At 44.8% G+C, this 21,031-nt stretch overlaps 1 protein-coding gene and 1 pseudogene across 2 annotated transcripts in view; both read right to left on the bottom strand.

The window, feature by feature from the left end:
- syne1a (spectrin repeat containing, nuclear envelope 1a) overlaps positions 1–21,031 on the bottom strand; it is a gene marked incomplete at its 5' end in the record, with an annotated part of 194,546 nt that overhangs the window by 164,471 nt on the left and 9,044 nt on the right. The window contains one exon of the mRNA XM_083643019.1: positions 4,421–4,482. Within this exon, the coding sequence (XP_083499145.1) occupies positions 4,421–4,482 (62 nt within the window). The remainder of the gene's footprint in view (positions 1–4,420; positions 4,483–21,031) is intronic.
- Positions 8,219–11,447, bottom strand: LOC310782958 (hydroxycarboxylic acid receptor 2 pseudogene; annotated as a pseudogene). The gene is made up of 2 exons: positions 10,450–11,447; positions 8,219–8,387 (listed from the first exon to the last, which is right to left on the bottom strand). The product of its transcript is annotated as a hydroxycarboxylic acid receptor 2 pseudogene (transcript).

Raw genomic sequence — 21,031 nt, 5'->3', positions numbered from 1 at the left:
CTCAGCCGGAGATGAATGGGCCCTTCTTCAAATCCCAAAATACGCTGATGATTTCAAACTGAATCCTTCTCATTGACTCCCTCCCCTGACCTGACACACACTTCCAGACTCGGGGAAATCCACATATCTCTGTTTCTCGCCGACGCCACATCAAGGATTTCTCTTAAAGCGCAGTCACATGCCGGGGCTGAGGAGAGCTTTGGGGGGGGCGTTCAAACGAGCCAGCCATTCACAGGGAGATTAGCAGGGAAGAGAGAGAGAGTGAGGGAGAGAGAGAGAGAGAGAGGAGGAAAGGCAGAAACAGAGTGTGTGATGAAACATGTGTGGTGAGAGACATATAGAGACAGAGAGAGAGAGATATGAGCGACCCCCAACATAGAGTGGATATGCGACAGGGTTATAATTGAGTAGAAAAAGTGGCAGTTAGAAAGATGATAGAAGGCAGACAGAGAAGGGACACCAACCTCACGTCTTTCAAAATTAATTAGCAAATGCAGCAGCTCTCCTTGTTAATCCCTCTTCTAATGTCATTTCATGGCTTTGGATATTAGAATATTTAGACGGCACTTGTGCCCCTATCATAAAGTGACAGGAGAAACTCTTACAAAGACCCTTTTCAAAGGGGTAAATTATGGCATGAGCTAATTGAAGCTAAATTCACCTATTTGTTCATTATAATCCCAACGCTAATGAGGACATTTCTGACTAATTACAAAATAAGAAAGTAATATTCATTTCCTCCACTCAGCCACACGAGCTAAAAAAAATAAATCAAGGGCTTAATGAGCTAATTACATATGAGCGTCTGGCCCATAATTGATTGTGAGCAGAGTAGTTTGAGGACGTGTGGCTGTCTGTGGTCTCATGTTATTCCCCTGCTACAGCTGACTCAGTGGAGTCCAGAAGATCAACAACATGACAGACAGAGGGAGGGAGGGGCGGATACAAAGACCGAAGTGAAGGGCCTCGTTCTGAAACGCAATCTATCCAATTTGGAGCATTTGATGCTTGATGCTTGTTCAAATTGATCAAAGGTAAGGCTAATTACAGTCCTCTCAAAGGCCAGTTTTCTAAGCAAAGGTATTAACACTGCTAATAACATCCAAGAATTACCCACAGTAAGTGTTATGTCTATGGCAGAAAGCACTTCATCTCATTTGAGCTCACTCCTCATTTTATATGATGGGGAAGAGAGGAAAAGAAAAAGAAACCTATGCAAAGGGAGAGTAGAAAGTGTCTGCACTAACAGCAAAGTGATAGGAAGAGAGGAACCAGAAGCACAAGAAAACGATGAAAAGGCAACCTGGAGGCTCAGGGACCTTTGTTGCGAGTCATCCCAACTGTCCTGTCTCTCTCTACTATAGAGACATTTTTTATTTTAAAAAAAAGGGCGTCAAAAGCTGAGAGGAGGGGAGTTTAAGGCAGAGTGTCCAAAGGCAGAGGGAGAAGCAGAAAAGGGATGTTTACACTGGTCAGTGGAGCGTCACGTTCCTGCTGCTATAATCTCTAAGAACACTCGGTTGGCTGATTACTGTAGAAAAGCCGCTTGCCGGTAAAACGGCTGTGAGATGATGAGACTCCTGCCACTCACGCCAGCCAGTGACTCCGTAATTAAGCTTTAAACTTCTCACAGAAAAGATTTGTCAAAATGGAAAAACGGAGGGCCCTCCCTCTCTCTGTCAGCCCCCCTAACCCCCCATCACTCCGGGGTACAACTTAAAAGCACCACCTCAAGCTTAAGAACCAAAAATGATACCATTCCAGGCAACATTCACAAACATTGCGTGCAAATACATTGGGGTTAGACTGGGTAAGGTTGCAGCACTCTATAACGTACTATCGAAATGCAAGTTATAAATATGACACTATCCTCTGTTTCAAGCGGGGGCGGGTAGAAACAACTCAAAATGTACTTTCTTTTTTATATCTATTGTCTATAACTGGTGGATCGGTCCCCGGAGTGAGACTCATTAATCTTCTGTGTGAATTACCTTTTCTTATAGCCCCTCTTTCATATAAAGCTTTGTCTGAGCTCATAAGACGTCTTTTGTTATACCTGTGGAGTGGGAAAGTGAGGGGGAAGGGAGTGATCGCGAAAGGAAGGAGGGAAGCCCACCCTCATGGCGTATCTGAACTCACCTAGCTAATGCTAACGATTAATCACACACCTCGAGGCTATGAATTAAAGACCTCTGATAACTGGAGTGGCCTCATCATCTGCATAGCCAAGGGCGTAATCTACCCCTCTGAGAGTGGAGATAAACCAACTGTTAAGGCTCTGACTACCTGTCTCTCTTCTGTCTGTCTGTCTCACTTTTTGTCTCGTCTCTCTCGTAATGGGTGTGCAGACTATTTGCAGATGTGAGACGAACGAGTCTACAGTCCGACCTGCGTGACATTTTGAACAAATGCACCTCTTTATTATACTCTCTGCACCAGCTGAAATGACATTTCACCCGCTGCCGTCACGACCAAGACATTTTTGCAGACAAATATAGGTTCGCTACAGCAACGTCAGGTTTCAGGTGCAGGGCCAAGTATTTTCATGATGAGTGCAACTGGAACGAATTTGATCAATGATTTGATCTCTAACGAATTTGACCAACTAGGTAGAGACAGAGAAGAGCAGGGACCAAACACAGATATCTCTGCCTATGGAACTGTGATTGTACCATTAATATATTTATTAGCTCATTGGTTCCCAAACTGTGGTCCGTGGGGCTCCGCCTGGTGGTCCGCCAGATTTTCTTTTTTTTAAACAGTTTTTACATACACATTAGACCTGAGGAGTAGCCGGATTGGGCTGATTTTCGGAAATATCGCAATATTTGGGAAATATCACAATTTTGAATATTTACTTTCAGAGGCTGCAGCAGGCTCAGTTTTAAAGCCAGAGTGAAGTTTCTTGTATCATATGAAACTAGAAGACCGAAGGAATCGATTTGTACCAACCATGCCATGCTAGTTTGTCAGGTAGGTAGCTAAATAACACTCCAAATATAGGCACAATTTTGGCAAGGGGGGGGGGGGAGATTTTCGCAGTGGAAGTGGTCCCTGGGAAATTTGGTTTGGTACGTAGTGGTACTTATACGGACAAGTTTGGGAACCCCTGGATTAGCTGAATCAATTAATTAAAACAACCACATTTAAAATTATATGTCCAGGTCCTTTACAAAACCATTTCCTTGGTGTTGTTGCTGCGTCAACTGAGCCAAGTGTCAATACTGTCGGTATGTACTTTTTTTAAAGACCATCAGATATGCAATATTGGCCACATAAGACCACAGCACCAGAAATAAGCTTTTAAATGCAGATTCTTTGGGGGCCCACTTCTCAATCCTTAATCATCTCTGCCTCTGCATTTGAGATGCATGTGTACAACCATGAAATACCATCTGGGCCATGGCTCTACAGTAGGCTACTATATTCCATGAGAATGATTTAATAAATAAACTATGTGTTTACCGTTTACCTTAAAGGATATTAAACATCCAAGGCATTTAAATATTGGGCGGTGCATAATTTTCTGCTGGCGAGGTCCTGAAACGTGATATTCAATATTATGTCAAGGTTTATTCCCTTCGGAGTGCTTTTCAAATGAATTTTCTGCTCCACGTCACCGCGGTTCGAGGCCGCCACCGCTGTCGTAATCAAATTGGAAACCGTGAGAGGAGCGTCTCAGATTGAAATAGCGCTTAATTGCGCTGCACTGTGCCATAGTTGCCTTGTCCACTCATTCCTGACACACTATTCGAGCAGTAATGGGTTAAATTGAGGAGCCTAATGCAGTATAATACTATAATTACACGCACATGACGGCATGCGGGCGGCATCAAGTGCAATTGTTTAGCATAAGTTGCACATATATTGTTGCCCAAGCTTACTGAAGAGGAAATGAAAGACAAAGTCTTATCCTGAACAATCTAAACGAATCGGAAAAGAAAATGAGAGACTAAATTGGTCCAAATCTGAGATAGAGGACTTAGGGTGTAATTATATAGGAGAGTCAAATTACCTGCTGTAGCTTCCAGGAAAAAGATATAAAATCTTTTGATACTGCAACATGGAAGCTAAAAGTGATAATTAGGAGTGACAGGAAATCCTCGCCCCTGGCTATAAATTATGAGATTGGAAGAATAAAAAAAAGTGCAATAAGATTGGCATGCAAGCAAGCATGGTTTGGTGTGTGGTCTTAGCCGGCACAGTCAGTCCCATGACCAAGTCCACACAATGTGTTGTGGAAATGGAGCACATGTCATGACGAGGTGAGCACGCTGGATGGGGGAAACGTGAGCAAAGGGGAAGTGATTAGGAAAGTCATGGGATGAGAAAGATCTGAATCCACAGAAAGCAGCAGTGTTTGTTTACAGGGTAAACACAATGCTGGCGGAGGCGATGAGAAGCAGCCAGACTCTCTTACCTTTGCCAAGTGGGAATTGATCCATTTAGTGAACGTCCTTTTCTGCACTGCCTCCTGCTCATCTGTAAATCAGAGCCCAAAGCGTCACTATCAGTCACAGGCAGTGATGAACAAAGAGACAATTAACACACAAGCTTCTCATTGTCAATTGTTTGGAAAGCCGATTGGCTTTGCTCTAAGAGCTGGATGGTGACTCTCACTAACTTTGATATTATTAGTTTCTATCTGACGTTACAGCTCCACGACTAACGTGACGTTCTCCCTGCTCCACAGGGCAGAGTTGACTTTTGAATGGATTCACCACCAGAAAACAATCAATTCAACTTTATTTCAATGAGGGAGAACGTGTGTGTCAGCCATCGAGAATTGAACCTTGGCGATTGTTCCCCCACTTAAAACGCAGCCATCGTACGCACCGCGAGCAGTGGAGCATCTGGCAGTGCTGTTACAGGAATCATCCCTTGAATGGCTGATGGCTGGCTGATGCCTGATGCCTGTAGTAGACTAAACAGTCATAGCGAAGCATACCATACACTGATGTGGTAAGAGAAGGCATTTGACATTTAGATAGCATTTTATTTCACTAACTCGTCTTCTTGTGGACTGAAAAGCCAGCACTCAAAATAATGCCCTTTAATTAAATGATAGAAAGGCCATGGTTCTGTCTGTAAGGTGATGCATCTCTCTGCTGTGTTCTGTTCTGTATGAGGGTTTTATTCACCTCCACCCACAGTTCCAGCATGCAATTTGATGCTGTAATATAGCATATTGCCCAGTGCGATGATCACATCACATGCTGTAGAACCAGCCTTACTACAAACGCAATGATTTGCCTAGAGAGTGAGGAAGAGCACTGTTTGTTGGGGCTACTGCGAGAAAGCCCATTTACTAAAGGCACAATCAATAGCAGAGACGCCTCCTGACGATGTCCCTTAAAAAGCCACTTAAGTAAAATGAGGAGGAGGCATAAATCAAAGACTGGTCCCTTACACATGTGCACAAACATACACATACTGTATATACATACACACACACACACACACACACACACACATGCGCACAAGCACGCACACGCACAGGGTGTAATCCATCATATTATAGCACAGCAGCAGCTGCAGTTTAGTCTTTCTCAAATTTTGAATAATCATATTTTAACTCGACTCAACAACTGGCTTCCAGATCATTCTGAGGCAACTCCTGCCAACAGCGGTGCACCATTGCATGCGACACATGAAATAGAAATAGAAATTGTGACTTGAGCTGTCGATGCCTCTGTAATCCACAAATCCATGTGCATGACACTGTCACATGCAATGTCACATAATGTAAAGCGTAGTCGTGCAGCCTCCCGGGCCGGGGACTCTGACACACACTCCTACAGTAGGGCCGGGGACTCTGACACACACTCCTACAGTAGGGCCGGGGACTCTGACACACACTCCTACAGTAGGGCCGGGGACTCTGACACACACTCCTACAGTAGGGCCGGGGACTCTGACACACACTCCTACAGTAGGGCCGGGGACTCTGACACACACTCCTACAGTAGGCTACCCCTGCCAAAAGCTCTCATCATGTGACTGGCACGCGTGACAATGTTTTTTTTGCGAGGCCCGTCTGCGTCGCAGAGCAATATCCTTGAGATAAGCGTGTTATCAGCGAGAGAGGACGTCTGACACACTGCTTTCCTCTCCTTAATCAAATACGCTGGCACTTTGATTACACACAAGTTGGTTAGTGTGTCACACGATGTGTGTGTGTGTGTGTTGAGGGGGGGGGGGGGGGGGGTTTGGGGGTGTGTGGCGTGAGTCATACATAATGCACACACACATTCACACAGTCATACGTGTCACTGAGCAGGTCCCCATTTGATCATTTTTATGAATTAATCTTTTGATTGGGTACCGGGAGTAATCAAATATTGATGGGCGGGAATATTGGATGAGAATGAGAAAAGATTTAGCCTGGCATGCCGGAGCCGGAACGTGTGTGAGGCAGAACATGTGGAACGTGTGTGAGGCAGAACATGTGGAACGTGTGTGAGGCAGAACATGTGGAACGTGTGTGAGGCAGAACATGTGGAACGTGTGTGAGGCAGAACATGTGGAACGTGTGTGAGGCAGAACATGTGGAACATGTGTGAGGCAGAACATGTGGAACGTGTGTGAGGCAGAACATGTGGAACGTGTGTGAGGCAGAACATGTGGAACGTGTGTGAGGCAGAACAAGTCTGCACGTGTGCGGTGCCAGGCAGCTCTCAGTCCCAGGGACGAGGTGACTTTGAACTCCACACACACACACACACACACACACACACACACACCCACACACAATCGCACTTACGCACACACACTCTCAATAACACAAAGGGAAACAGCTTTCCTCAGCAACCAAGCCTCGCAGCAGCCTTTTAACACACATGATTACCTCCTCTGCTAGTGGTGGGCCTGTATCATTAGTCTGAGCCGCACCCCCCCCCACGGGGGTCCCACTGTGACCCCCACGGTGAAGATGACCTTAATGAAATATCATCACAGATACTGTTGTCCTGCATGGATGTCTGCAGAGTGTAATAACAGACGTGGAACAGACAGACAGACAGACAGACAGGCAGACAGACAATCAGACAGGCAGACAAACAGACAGGCAGACAGACAGACAACCAGACAAGCAGGTAGACAATCAGACAGACAGACAGACAATCAGACAGACAGACAGGCAGACAGACAACCAGACAAGCAGGTAGACAAACCCAGGTGTAATCCTGTGGGCCCAACTAACTGTATGACCCGTTTCATGTTTTTCTCTATTTCCCCGTAGACTAAGTGGATAACGTGATGTGACAAATTCCAGAGAAATATGGATTTTTTTCCATACTGTAAGTGAAAATTAAGTATCTTATCTAATCTAATAATCCAATTGAACAGACTGTGAGACAGACAGGCAGTGAGACAGGCAGACAGACAGATGGTCAGGCAAGTACAGATGAGTTTACACACAGAAAGGCAGATCGACAGCCAGAGGGTCGAACAGACCCAGAGGGTCGAACAGACCCAGAGGGAATCAAACATTTAGATGGACAGTTTGCCCGCTGTGCCGTGACACATGCCGGTGCCTGTCTGCTGGGTACGCTTGGTTCACCTGCTGCAGGCTCAGACACACAGACACACAGCCCACCCACCACACCCACCCCCTGCCAAGGTGGAAATGCCCCCGCCCCTCTCCCCTTCATAGCCCTCTTTCTATCTCTCCCAAATTTCCTTAACACACTCCCCAAAGATCTATCCTGCATGGAACACCAAAAGGGGAAGAGGAGAGGACATTGCACTGCAAAATGCACACACCCATATATATATACACACACACACACACGCACACACACACACGCAAGCACACACACACGCAGGCACGTACAGTACATACTGCAGTGGCACACTAAATCACACAGCGTACCTTGGCAGACGCACACACACATGCGGGAATATACATAGACATAGTTGTGTTCTTCCTCTCGGTCAGGGACACACACACACACACACACACACACACACACACACACACACACACACTGCCCCACTTACCACGGAGTAAGTGATAGAACCCTGTCACCAGGTTGAGCGATGTGTTCTTTTTCGGGGAGGCTTCGCCCCCCGATCGTCGTGCCATCTTGTACCCCAGACTACGTCTAGATCGCCCGCCGTCTTCATGGGGACGTAGAGAGGACATCCAGGGGAGAGTTGCACTTGCCCTTGCTGCTGTCCTTGCTGCCTCTCCTCCTTTTTGGGAGAGGTGTGTCTTTCAAGAGGAGCCTGGTCCTGCCGAGATGACAGCTCTGGAACTGTTGCTCTCTGGGAGGAAGGTATCGCCCTCGCGCTCTCCTCCCAGTCTGCCTGTCCTCTGTCCGCTATCGGGCTGCACACTGAGGCTCAGCTCTCCAACCCCGGTGTTTTTCCTGCCGCCTAAGCAGCTTGAGAGTGTGATGTGAGTGTACGCCTGAGGGAAAGAGTGTGTGTGTGTGTGTGTGTGTGTGTGTGTGTGTGTGTGTGTGTGTGTGTGTGTGTGTGTGTGTGTGTGTGTGTGTGTGTGTGTGTGTGTGTGTGTGTGTGTGTGTGAGAAAGAGAGAGAGAGTCTGAGAGTGTGTGTGTATGAGTGAGCGCAGTGCAGTGCCGGCTTCCCTCAGCATCAATCTCTCTTGGTCCCTTTTCGCCTCTCTCTCCCCCCTTTTCCATCTGTCACTCTCTCTCTCTCTCTCTCTCTCTTCCCCCCTCTCTCTCTCTCTCTCTCTCCCACTGTCTTTCCCTCTCTCTGCCTCTCTCTCTCCCTCTCTCTCACTGTCTTTCCCTCTCGCTCTCTCTCCCTCTCTATTTCTTGCTGTCGGCTGCAGGAACACTTCTCTCCACTGGGTAGCCAATGGGAGTGCGTGGGAATGGGTGATGTCACAGCCCCGTCCTGTTGTGGAGAGGGTGAGGGGAAGAGGGGGGGAACGTTTAGCAGGTTAGGAGGGGAGGGCAGTGTGTGAGCTCTACCCTGATGACAGCATCACACACACACACACACACACACACACACACACACACACACACACACACACAATAAGAACAAACGTGCAGGAATTCCCTATGAGTTTTTCTCTCTCTCTCTCTCTCTCCCTCTCTCTCTCTCTCTCTCTCTCTCTCTCTCCCCCTCTCTCTCATCCACGCACAGATACCATGCAGTGCTGTGAGGCATGCAGCCTTGGACTCCAGAGCCTGTAGGGGAGCAGACTATCACTGCCAGTGATCCTGTCTGATCTGCTCCTGTACTCCGCTCAAAGGGATCCACTTTCATCTCAACCACAATCGCATACAGTACATCTGTCTGTCTGTTTTCCCCAAAGGAGGAAGTACTGAACACAATACATCAGAAAAGAAAAGAACAGAAAAAAAGAGAAGAGTATTTGAGTATTTGGGTAACACTTCATATTAAGGTACACATTCACCATAAACTAGTTGCTTATTAGCATGTATATTAGCACTTATGAATGCCTTATTCTACATGATCATATTCTACACAACTACTAGGCCGTTAACGAAGAGCTTTCCCTCAATAACCTCCTCATTACTGCTTATTGATAGTAAGTTGCTGTACATGAATTGCGATCTTATAAGTATCTTATACCATCTTATAAGGCCCGTACATACTGAGCAAAGCATATTAAGATTGTAATTTATCCACCTTATTTCTAGCTGCCATGATGCCTTATGGGTGCTACTTCCGGTGTAATCAGCCCCCCCCGTTACATTGCTGACAGCTTGACACCCGTCTTTGTGATTGGATATGTCCATTGCCACGCCCCCTTTTGGTCAGTAGGCGTGGAAAGTTAATCACTTCTAAGTTGGCCCATTACCACCAACCTATCTACAGTTTCATGGCAACCTTTTGAGATATCCTCCCCACAGACAGACAGACAAACGGGTGCGAAAACATAACCTCCCGTCCAACTGTTGGCCGAGGCATCTACTATCAAAGAAAACATTTGTCTTTGTGATGAACATGCACATTTTTATTCCTTGCATCATCAGACACCAACGGAACAATGTTTACATTTGTGTAAGTTCAGAAAATATTAGCAATTTAACTGCATATTGGCAACTTTTGAATGGTACAGGTTTTACAAAAGGAATTATTAACATTAATGATGATGATGATGATAATAAGTCAATATATACTGAACAATATTGGGCTATAATTTAAAGTTCTGCCTGCTGCAGTTTGTAATTCTTGCATGACAACTTAAGAAAACATATACAGCATTTCTCCATTACTATACCATCACAGCAAAGCGAGACAGAGCATACAGAGGCGATAACAAAGGCATCAAAGGGCACAGGCCAGGATCGAACATGTGTGGCTGCTATTTAGACTTGACCTTAATGGCATGCCAAAATGAATACGGTATATACATTTTGATCAGTATCTTAGCTATGATGCTTGGTCTCAAATTTGACTCCTTTCTTTATGCGATGTTCTCCTTGTTACTTGGCTGTCACAGTTGGCTGATGGACTGGGAGCCTCTTTCTGGACTTTTCGCCTCACCGCTGTCCCCAGTGGCCTCAGCTTGTCTCAGATGAACAGCTCTCCTGCAGATGCCCCTGCAGATGCCCTTGAAGGTAGGACTGGAGAAGTAGTAGACCACAGGATCCAACATGCTGTTGAGATATGTCAGGCTGAGGGTGATGTAGAATGCCGTCATCTGGTCCTCCAGCACGGCACAGTGGACCTGATGTTCAGAAAGGGTCTTTGTGACCTGTTTGGTCCTGAACCAGATCACAAGCTGTGTGATGTTGACTGGCAGGAAACAAATGATGAAGAGCACCACCACTACAGTGATGAAGCACAGAGCCCTCTTGATCTTTGCCTGTTGGGCCAGCTGCCTCTCTCTCAAATAGCAAATAATATGGAACGTGCAGTAGAGGATCACAGCCAGAGGTACATAAAAGGACAAGACAAACATTGCTTTATGCCAAGTCACATTAGGATTGGGCACTAGGTTTTCACATAAGGTGTTGTTCCTCCACGGCATAGTGAGCGGTACAGTGAGGAGATGAGCCGTCATTGAAATTGTGAGCAACCACAGTACAACTGCCCCACATGCTGCCTTGGAGACACTCAAAGAGTTAATGCGGTGATGGGGATGCACCACACGCATGTACCTGTCCACAGCGATGGCCATGAGGAAAAAGATACTTCCACTACGGTTCAAAGCGAACATGAAGAGATTCATCTTGCAGAAGGTGTCTCCAAAAGTCCAGTTGCCAGACCAGTAGTAGCTAACACGGAAAGGCATAGCCATGTTGAGAAAGAAGTCAGCCAGCGCCAGGTTGAAGAGTAAGACGGTGCTGCTCTTCCAGGGCTTCAGGTGAAAGCAGAAGATCCAGAGAGCCAAACCATTACCAATGGCACCCAGAAGAAACTCAGTCAACAGCAGTGGAGGCAGCACAGTGATGAGTAGAGTTCCGTTGAATGGGCATTGTATTTTGAGTTCCATCTCCTTTGTTTGATGCTGGTCAAAGAAACAGCCCTGTGAAGAGTATCTGCGTGCTTTTATGGCAAAACTCTTGCAACACATTTGCAACATGGTTTGAAGTGTTTGTGGTTTTGAGCGTGATGAATACACGTTATCTTTTTCAAACCGGTTATCTTTCACGCTGACTTTGTTAGACAAGAAATGTGGGATATCCCACATCAAATGTTAACCACCGCTGACGTCAAATGTGGGTGACAATGAGTAGAAGACTTCAAAATTTCCACTGCCCAGTGTGTATAATTATCCAGCATGTATGTACATCATCAGCTCATATTCTCATAATATCACAGCATGTGAAAACCTTCTTGGACAAAGAACATTGTTGAGATCTGTGCTGTTTACCCTGTTATCAGAGATGTATTACTGAACAGGCCTACCGGGCCCATAACCCACCCACTGAGGTGCCCTTGAACAAGGCCCTTACTGTAACCCCAACAGCGCCACGGAAAGGCAGAGCCATGTTGAGCAAGAAGTCAGCCAGCGGCAGGTTGAAGAGTAAGACGGTGCTGCTCTTCCAGGGCTTCGAGTTCTGTCTACTTTGTTTGATGCTGGTCAAAGAAACAGCCCTGTAAAGAGTATTACTGCGTGCTTCTATGACAAAACGCTTGCAACATGCTTTGTTTGTGGTTTTGAGCTTGATGAATACACGTTATCTTTTTCAGACATCTTTCACGCTGACTTCGTTACACGTGAAATGTTTACCACCGCTGAAGTCAAATGTGGGTGACAATGTGGAGAAGAGTTTCCCGTTCCTTGCAATTTTAGTTGTCTCTGTCCTTACACCTTTGTGCTTTTCATCTGTTTAGCCAACTGCTTTTTTCCCCTATACTATGTAACATAATTTCCACCATTGTCTAGCTTATATCCTTTTAGTGTAAATGTATTCCCTATCTTGCTTTGTATATTTCCCTTGTGTTTAATTTAAAAAAATGTAGAAGACTTCAAAATGTCCACTGCCCCGTGTTTATAATTATCCAGCATATATGTACATCATTATACTAAGGATATGAGCTGCTGCGTGTCGGAAAATAAGCTATTTACAGGACGTGAAGCATTTCACATGCCCCGTTTTCCTCGTTTTCAGGTCGCAGTTCAAAACAAATCATCGTTTCAGTGCATGGGAATCAAACTGAATTAATCAAGGTGACTTAAAAATCATATTTAATCATATATTTAAGCTAAAAATAAGGTCCAGGTTGTAAAAAACCGGAATAGAGCACCGCAGGAATGAGTCCGGAAGTAGCGCATGGGTTCGTGAATGGGGTATTAGAATGGGGATTTCACTTAAATGCATAAAATAAGGTCTGTGGTTAACAAAAGTTTATGAATTTGGGTTAAGCAGGATAATTTTCACAAACGTGAATAACTTTTATGGTGTTTGGAACGTAAATGCGTTTTTTTTTAAACGCTTCAAAAGGCATAACAGTGATTAACGTTCGTGAAGATTATCCTGCTGAACCCAAATTCACGCTCCCATAAACGTTTGTTAACCACAGACCTTATTTGATGCATTAAGTGAAATCTCATCCCTGCGGTACTCTATTCTCCTTTAACTTAACTAACTATCCTGTGTGCACAAAGTTGACCAATGTTTGATTAATTTTCTTTTTTGGAGAGATCCTTATTGATTTGTTTGGGACGAGGCTTTACTCTGAACACTTTTTGAGAACTGAATTGAAGCGAACATTTCTAACTTTTGTTGTTTATTGCTATTGTTTGTTTAACCTAGTTTGGGTGATTATTTGGACTTGCCTGTAAATACAATTTTTCTTTTGGGAATGGTTTTCATTGTACCTCCAATGCATTGTGCATTGTCACACTGATTACTGCTTTACTTGTTTGCATTCTACTTGGTGATTCAGAATTATGTGGGTTCATGGCAGAGGGTAAAAATCTTAATGTCTTAAATGACTAAACTCTGGCTGGTGCGCCAAAAACCTACAATCCCCTACAGAAAAATAAATAGTATGTTGGAGAAAAATATAAGTTCCATGCCATTTCCTAATCAATAAGCTATAAGCTATAATTGCATACACATAATTAATGCTATGAGTCATTAGTCATAAGACATCTCACAAATGCATATTTGCACTATGCAGAGACACATAACTAGCTTATCAAGCAGGAGATTTCTCCCCTTTGCTCTGACCTTCAGAAACTCAGCATGACAATGGCCATGAGACAGGAACACTTGCTGATACAGACAGGAGCCTGCACGACGCACACACATTTCCAAAGTTCATCCCCCCTCCTCTTTCCTCTTCCTTTGCCTATAAAGCATATCTCAAATTGTGACATCGCGGCTGAATATTTGACTCTGTATAACGTATCAGAATGTGTACATTGAGATTCAGCCCTCTGACAATACATATTGCCAGAGAATGTATGGGTCATTAAATATATTTCTATAAGACATCTTCCTGGACTCCTGGCTTCAAGTTCATTTGGTTTAGGCTATATCAGCTGTTATATATACATTTAGCGGTAGAATGGTTAAAATTCCATTCTCTAACAATTGGCGTCACGAACAGGATATATTGAGCGATCTTTAAATTGTGAAGATCTCTCACCCACAGTTAACAGGCAGAGTTAAAACTGACTGTGGTGAACAGACTGAACACATTTGCGGAAGTCGTTTTTCAGCCTAACTTTTCTTAGCAGTTGCTCCAGTGAACAGGTTTTCTCTCACCGCACAAAATGCTTGAACAGGTACCGGTACGTACGTACTGTAGTACGTAAGTGAACAGCCAATATGTTACTAATATGCATGCTATAAGCAACTAGTTAATGATGGTGAATATGTGCACCTTAATGTAAAGCGTTACAGAAATGTGATTATCATAGAGGATCTAATATATACAGTACACATGACCAGATGTAAGCACAAGCCATAAAAATTAAAAGTGTTTTAACTATTATTTCAGAAGCAGTGATCGGCATTGCTGTAAAATGAGCATTACTGCTAGTAAAATATAAATGGTTACGGGAATACAAATTCAGACCCCAAAACAAACAAATACAGGATGGTGGCAGACAGTATAGTTCAAATACTGTGATTTCAGGATCTCAAGAGCCTTTTTCCAACAGCAAGAGATACCGGAGCTGCAGAAGCAAACTCAAGTTACAGAACCAAAATCAGCCCCACCCCCTCTGCTGCTATAATCAAATGAAAAAGGGGGAAACACTGGTGTCGCAACGCATTGACCCCCTATTCTTTTCACCGTTTGATTTGTATCTCTGTGTCTGTCTGACCTGTGCTCTCTTCTTATTCATTCTGTCTATTTACTAGCTCTATCTAATCTATGTCTAACACACACACACACACACACACACACACAGGCAGACAAACACACACACAGTCACACAGGCCGCGCTCGCCCTGGCAATATTAAAGTCCTTGGCCTCGCCTTTGAACCCGCGTTCAGAGAGTCTCCTGGAAAGCAATCTTCATGCCGAGTCGCCTGCTGGCTCTTATATCAGCCTTAAAGATGAAAGATCCATTCATCATTTGTGTGATTTTCCCTTTTGTTCTTCGGCTCCCCCATAAGGGAGTTTAATTATGAAAGTCATCCATAACCAATGGCAGCTGTCATCCGCTATCTGTCTAGCTCATACATGGGCAACATACGGCCCGCGGGCCGTATGCGGCCCGCGGGCGCCCCCTGTGTGGCCCGCGATGGAATTGCAAAAAAAAAAAAAAAAAAAAAAAAAAAAAAAAAATTTTTTTTTTTTACAGTGCACTTGAACGCAACATGCAATATACCCGCTGAATAAGTGTCCAAATGTTCATGTCATTCTGGGAAATACTCTTCTGTTATAGCATTTCAGTCTGAAATATGGAATATCTTTCAATAATATTTATGACTAAAAGGCTAAAAGTAATCTCATGTGTAAGAAATGACTGTTCTACATTGAAGTAGAAATTTAAATAATTAACTTGTTGGTTTTGGATTTATTTAGCTTCAAGAGTGCATTTTTGTTCTTGTGTGACCCTCAACACAGGCTTTGAGAATCCCGGGCCACTTACTGATACTTATGCTTAAATTAACCCACTCATATTCTGGTTTATTTCAAGAAAAACATTTTGGCTAGTGGAAATTCTAATTGGCTGGTAACTTTAAAATCTAGCAGCCATATTGGCAGGTGGTGAAAAAAGTTAATTTCAAGCCCTGCAGGGAGAGCAGGTGGTGACATAGGAGTGAGTGAGGAAAAGGATCAAATATTGGTGGTTAAGACTGAATAATGACATCACAATTGTTAATTTAAAATGAGTTATTCCTCTAAACCTGGCTTCAAATGCCCCAAATTTTTCGTGCTGGCGCCGTTCAGCCCTCAGCAAAATCTTGTAGCGAGGACATTTTTTTGTGGCCCTCTCTATCATCAAAGTTGCCCATCCATGGGTTACGGCATGACAATATTTGTTCGGCCCCCGGCAACAATCTGGGTTTCTCATGTGGCCCCCCATGAAAAATAGTTGCCCACCCCTGGTCTAGCTGATAATCACACTGATGACACTCCTCCCTCTAACAGTGTCAGGACTACTTGGGGATACCGAATGGCTTTATTACTGATAAACCTAAAGGGAAACTCTACAAAATACTAACATTCTGTGCAAGAAAGGGCATTCTTTTCGACTGGATAACAGACAAGGTTCCATCGACAACATATTGGCAGAGGGTGATTCTTGAATATGTATCATTAGATTATGTGACATGCATGTTACATCACAAAGACAATGTATTTCGCAGGACGTGGGGACCTTCTATGTCATATATTGGTTTAGACATCTGCTATTCTTAAGTTACAAGAGGGTTTGTGTAGTATGGGCCTGTGCGATAACTGCTGTTTAACTATTTGCTATTTTCATTTCACGTCATTCCTAAGTCAGTTTGAATTGGTGAGTTTGTGAGCTGAGATGTTCGGTTTTGTTTTAATTTAGTGCTCCCCAAACCCCCATTTGGGTTAGGGTATACCACAGAACCCCACACACACACAATTGTTGTTTCTGTCTATGTGTCTTGCTTTCTGAATCAACAATTAATAAACAATTTGTTAAAGAAAAAAACACAGTGTCAAGACCGGCCATCATAGTGCTGTCAGAGTCTTATTCTACGGACCCGTCTAAAAGGTGTGTTTGAACTGTGTGTGTCTACAGTAAGTATACAGTATATATTGTATGCATATCTACTGAGTGAGTGTGTTTGTGTGTGTTTGGTACAATAGAAAGGCAAAGAGTATGCGAGTACAAAGAAATACTCATACGGACCCATTTTTCACATTTACATATATATACATTGCCTTTACACACACTTACTCTAGGCTATGAGCAGCACACCATTGGGGGGGGGGGTGCAGAAACCAACAGGGCATTCACACACAGCAACAGCCACACAACACATACTCTATAATATCAATGCAAATAACTCCTAAGGGCCAAACTACAGCAAGAAAGACAAAGATCTATCGTTCTATACACAGCTCTCTGTCTAGGCAGCACTGGACGACCTCCATACTATGTAAATAATAGAAAAGCGTGTATTGGATGAGCCCAAGCAGAATGTGTTTCTACTTGTATCAATTTCTCTGCCAGGTTCAATGTGTTTTGATGTGTGATCAATTATTGCGTGAGCGCTGCAGTGATCCAGCTCAGCTGACAGAGAGGTGTTGAGGAACTATCCATGGTGCTGAACCTGTCGATGACAATCCCCTTTAGCCTGACACCCATTTGAATTCAATAGGAACCAATGGAAGGCGAAAACCGATTACATTTATGGTGGAATTCAGAAAAGGTCTACTGAACGTGGATCCTTTTTGGGCATCGAGGCATCTTTGCTGGTATGTTTGCAGCAGTGGAAGTTGAACCTCCCTGGAGAGTTGAACGGTTTAGAAAAACAACCGCGAGACAAAATCAAAACTAGACGCTGAGGATCCATGGGACTTGTTAAGCTTCACAGAGGGAGTTGGGAGAGGTGCACACATACACACACGCACGCACGCATGCACGCAAGCGCGCGCACACACATACACACACACACACACACACACACACACACACAAAAAAACCACAAATAAGCTGGATGGAAATAGCCTTATTTTTACCGTCTATGTGTGAGAATAAACCAACAGACTCCTTCAGGCTCCAAACCTCAGGAGTATTCCAGTCTTTCCAAGGGGGAAAAAAGGGGGGGGGAGGGGGTTGGAGGGTTAACACAGACTGAACCTCAGCTGGTCTGGATCCCTGATGGAGCCCCTGGCAGCCGGTGGTGGAGGTTGGAGCCGGGTCAGGGGCAGGCTGGGCGCTCACACAGGTATGTCTGCAGGCTGGCAGGAGGTGGTGGAGGTTGGAGCCGGGTCAGGGGCAGGCTGGGCGCTCACACAGGTATGTCTGTGGAGGTTGGAGCCGGGTCAGGGGCAGGCTGGGCGCTCACACAGGTATGTCCGCAGGCTGGCAGGAGGAACAGCCTCTTCTCAGCCATGAAAGGGAAAACAAAAACAGCCTCCTGGAGCTGCTCCCACTCTTCTCATCTATTCACCCCCAAGGATATTTGGGTTTGCTGCTGCTCTCTCTCTCTCAGCAGCCGAGACTTCTCACTCGGTCTGATGGGGAGAGTGTGGAGACACAGCGCCACCTAGTGGATGGGCCAGTGGGTGGGCAAATTGCCACCAATATAGCGAAAAATCTGTTATACTTTCAGAAAAAAAAACTTGAGCGAAGCAGGGAAGACTGAACATGCTAAGCAGCGCGCAGCCTGTAACTTGTAGCTCGCTCTGCACTTGAGCATCGCTGATCCCTCTCCTCATCTGGTAATGATCCTCTCCATAAGTCACCAGCAATTATTATGATTGGCGAGATAGAGCCAGGTACTCCGCACATACTGTATAAGTTACACACTTAGCCATGCCATCCAGCATTAATTCAGTAGCGCACTCATTCAATTATTTAATCTTATTCATATGCAAGACGGTGGATACTATATTTTATGTACCTATGAGTCACGTTAACTCTCTGGCAGTGTTAGTGCTGCTATACAGGAGCGTATCTATTTTTAGGATGCTCTAGTAGTGAAAAGGCAGCCTCTTCTGCAGTATAACGTTAATGTGACACGCCTGTTAAAGCTATCCTGCACTTAATGGATGGCAGAGAGGCACCTACCTACTAATTGCATCATGCTCACGCGCGCACGGCACATATATAAACACACACCCGCAAGCACACACCCAGCACAAATGCATCATCCTCACACACACATAATACAAACACACACCTGCAAGCACACACCCAGCATAAATGCAAACACATTAGTAATCTATTGCAGTGACACCCGGGGTGATTTAGCAGGTTTTGATGGCTTTTCCTGCCCTCCTAACACCTCCTTTATGCACTTCCTGATTCCAGCTCTTCCTTTTCATCCCAACAATTCCCAATTTACAAAGCCCTTCTCTCTGCACTTCCGCCAGACCACTTTACCCCTCATATTCAATAATACCCTCTAACACCAGACCACAATTACCCCCCATATTCAATAATACCCTCTAACACCCCCATCAGTGCCTCCCTCCACTCAACCACCCCCCATCTCCCCATCCCACTTCATTTACAGGCAGCACATTTTTACCAGTCCCAACCTAAGTGCTAAGACGGAAGAAGTCCAAATGGCAGCTCATTAGCATAGCTAATTACATTTGGGTTATAATGACACCACATTACAGAGAGTAAGGAGGAACAAGTCAAAATGATTTCCAAAACAACCACTTCCCCCTTTCAGGCACCATCACCCGCTTGCCAGTACCAGATGTGCAGAGAAAGCACTTTGTTGTTGACAAAAGATATCCAAATATCACAGTGTTCATTAAACCCAGTTCACTGATATAGTCATTTACTGAACAATTCCAGCACCTGCAGTATTTCCACACTGAAAACAACGGACCAAAATTGAACCAGATCAGCAAGGCATTACGTAATGAAAATGAAAATAAATATAGCAGCAATTCAACAAATGAAGTCAAAACGTTATCATATTGGGTGTAAAAGAGAGTAATTTATATCAGGATATCACTGTCGTGTGGCAAATCAAATCCACCTTGGACTTAGCTGGGCTTCAATCTCCTTCCTATCTTTATCAGGTAAGTTGATTTTGCTGAACACGTTACGGTTTCCCATAGAATCATTAATAGAAACAGATAAAGACATTGGACATGAAGCCTGTTCGATACCATCACTGTGATATTCTAAGGAAACATACTGTAACCTCTTGAGCTGGGAAAACATGATCACCTTTGCAAATCTCTGTCTAGTTTTTAAAGTGTTACACAACCTCATCCACTCTGTATCTTCATTACACCACTCACTGCAACAGACAACATGAACCACCACAGTCACTGTGAGAGGAGACTGTTCTAGATCTTTCAGGCAGAGCACAGAACCACTGTGAGAGGAGACTGTTCTAGATCTTTCAGGCAGAGCACAGAACCACCAGAGCCACTGTGAGAGGAGACTGTTCTAGACCCTTCAGGCAGAGCACAGAACCACCAGAGCCACTGTGAGAGGAGACGGTTCTAGATCTTTCAGACAGAGCACAGAACCGCCAGAGCCACTGTGAGAGGAGACTGTTCTAGACCCTTCAGGCAGAGCACAGAACCACCAGAGCCACTGTGAGAGGAGACGGTTCTAGATCTTTCAGACAGAGCACAGAACCGCCAGAGCCACTGTGAGAGGAGACTGTTCTAGACCCTTCAGGCAGAGCACAGAACCGCCAGAGCCACTGTGAGAGGAGACTGTTCTAGATCTTTCAGGCAGAGCACAGAACCACCACAGTCACTGTGAGAGGAGACTGTTCTAGATCTTTCAGGCAGAGCACAGAACCGCCAGAGCCACTGTGAGAGGAGACTGTTCTAGCTCTTTCAGGCAGAGCACAGAACCACCAGAGCCACTGTGAGAGGAGACTGTTCTAGACCTTTCAGACAGAGCACAGAACCACCAGAGCCACTGTGAGAGGAGACTGTTCTAGACCTTTCAGACAGAGCACAGAACCACCGGAGCCACTGTGAGAGGAGACTGTTCTAGACCTTTGAGGCAGAGCACAGAACCACCAGAGTCACTGTGAGAGGAGACTGCTCTAGACCTTTGAGGCAGAGCACAGAACCACCAGAGTCACTGTGAGAGGAGAGTCTGTTCTAGACCTTTCAGACAGAGCACAGAACCACCGGAGCCACTGTGAGAGGAGACTGCTCTAGACCTTTGAGGCAGAGCAGAGAACCACCAGAGTCACTGTGAGAGGAGACTGCTCTAGACCTTTGAGGCAGAGCAGAGAACCACCAGAGTCACTGTGAGAGGAGACTGCTCTAGACCTTTGAGGCAGAGCACAGAACCACCGGAGCCACTGTGAGAGGAGACTGTTCTAGACCTTCAGACAGCACATTCATCTCGTAAATTAGCAGAAAACATAAGAAAGTGCACCACCTACAGATCATTTTCCAATCACTTGAAATCATGGCTCAGTCATCAGTGATCAACTATGCAGTCACTAATTCTATTCAGACTGATT

The sequence above is a fragment of the Poromitra crassiceps genome, assembly GCF_964638095.1.
Source record: "Poromitra crassiceps genome assembly, chromosome: 9".
NCBI classification, from domain to species: Eukaryota; Metazoa; Chordata; class Actinopteri; order Beryciformes; family Melamphaidae; genus Poromitra; species Poromitra crassiceps.
Note: the sequence above shows the minus strand (reverse complement) of the source record. Positions and strands in the feature narration are given on the sequence as shown.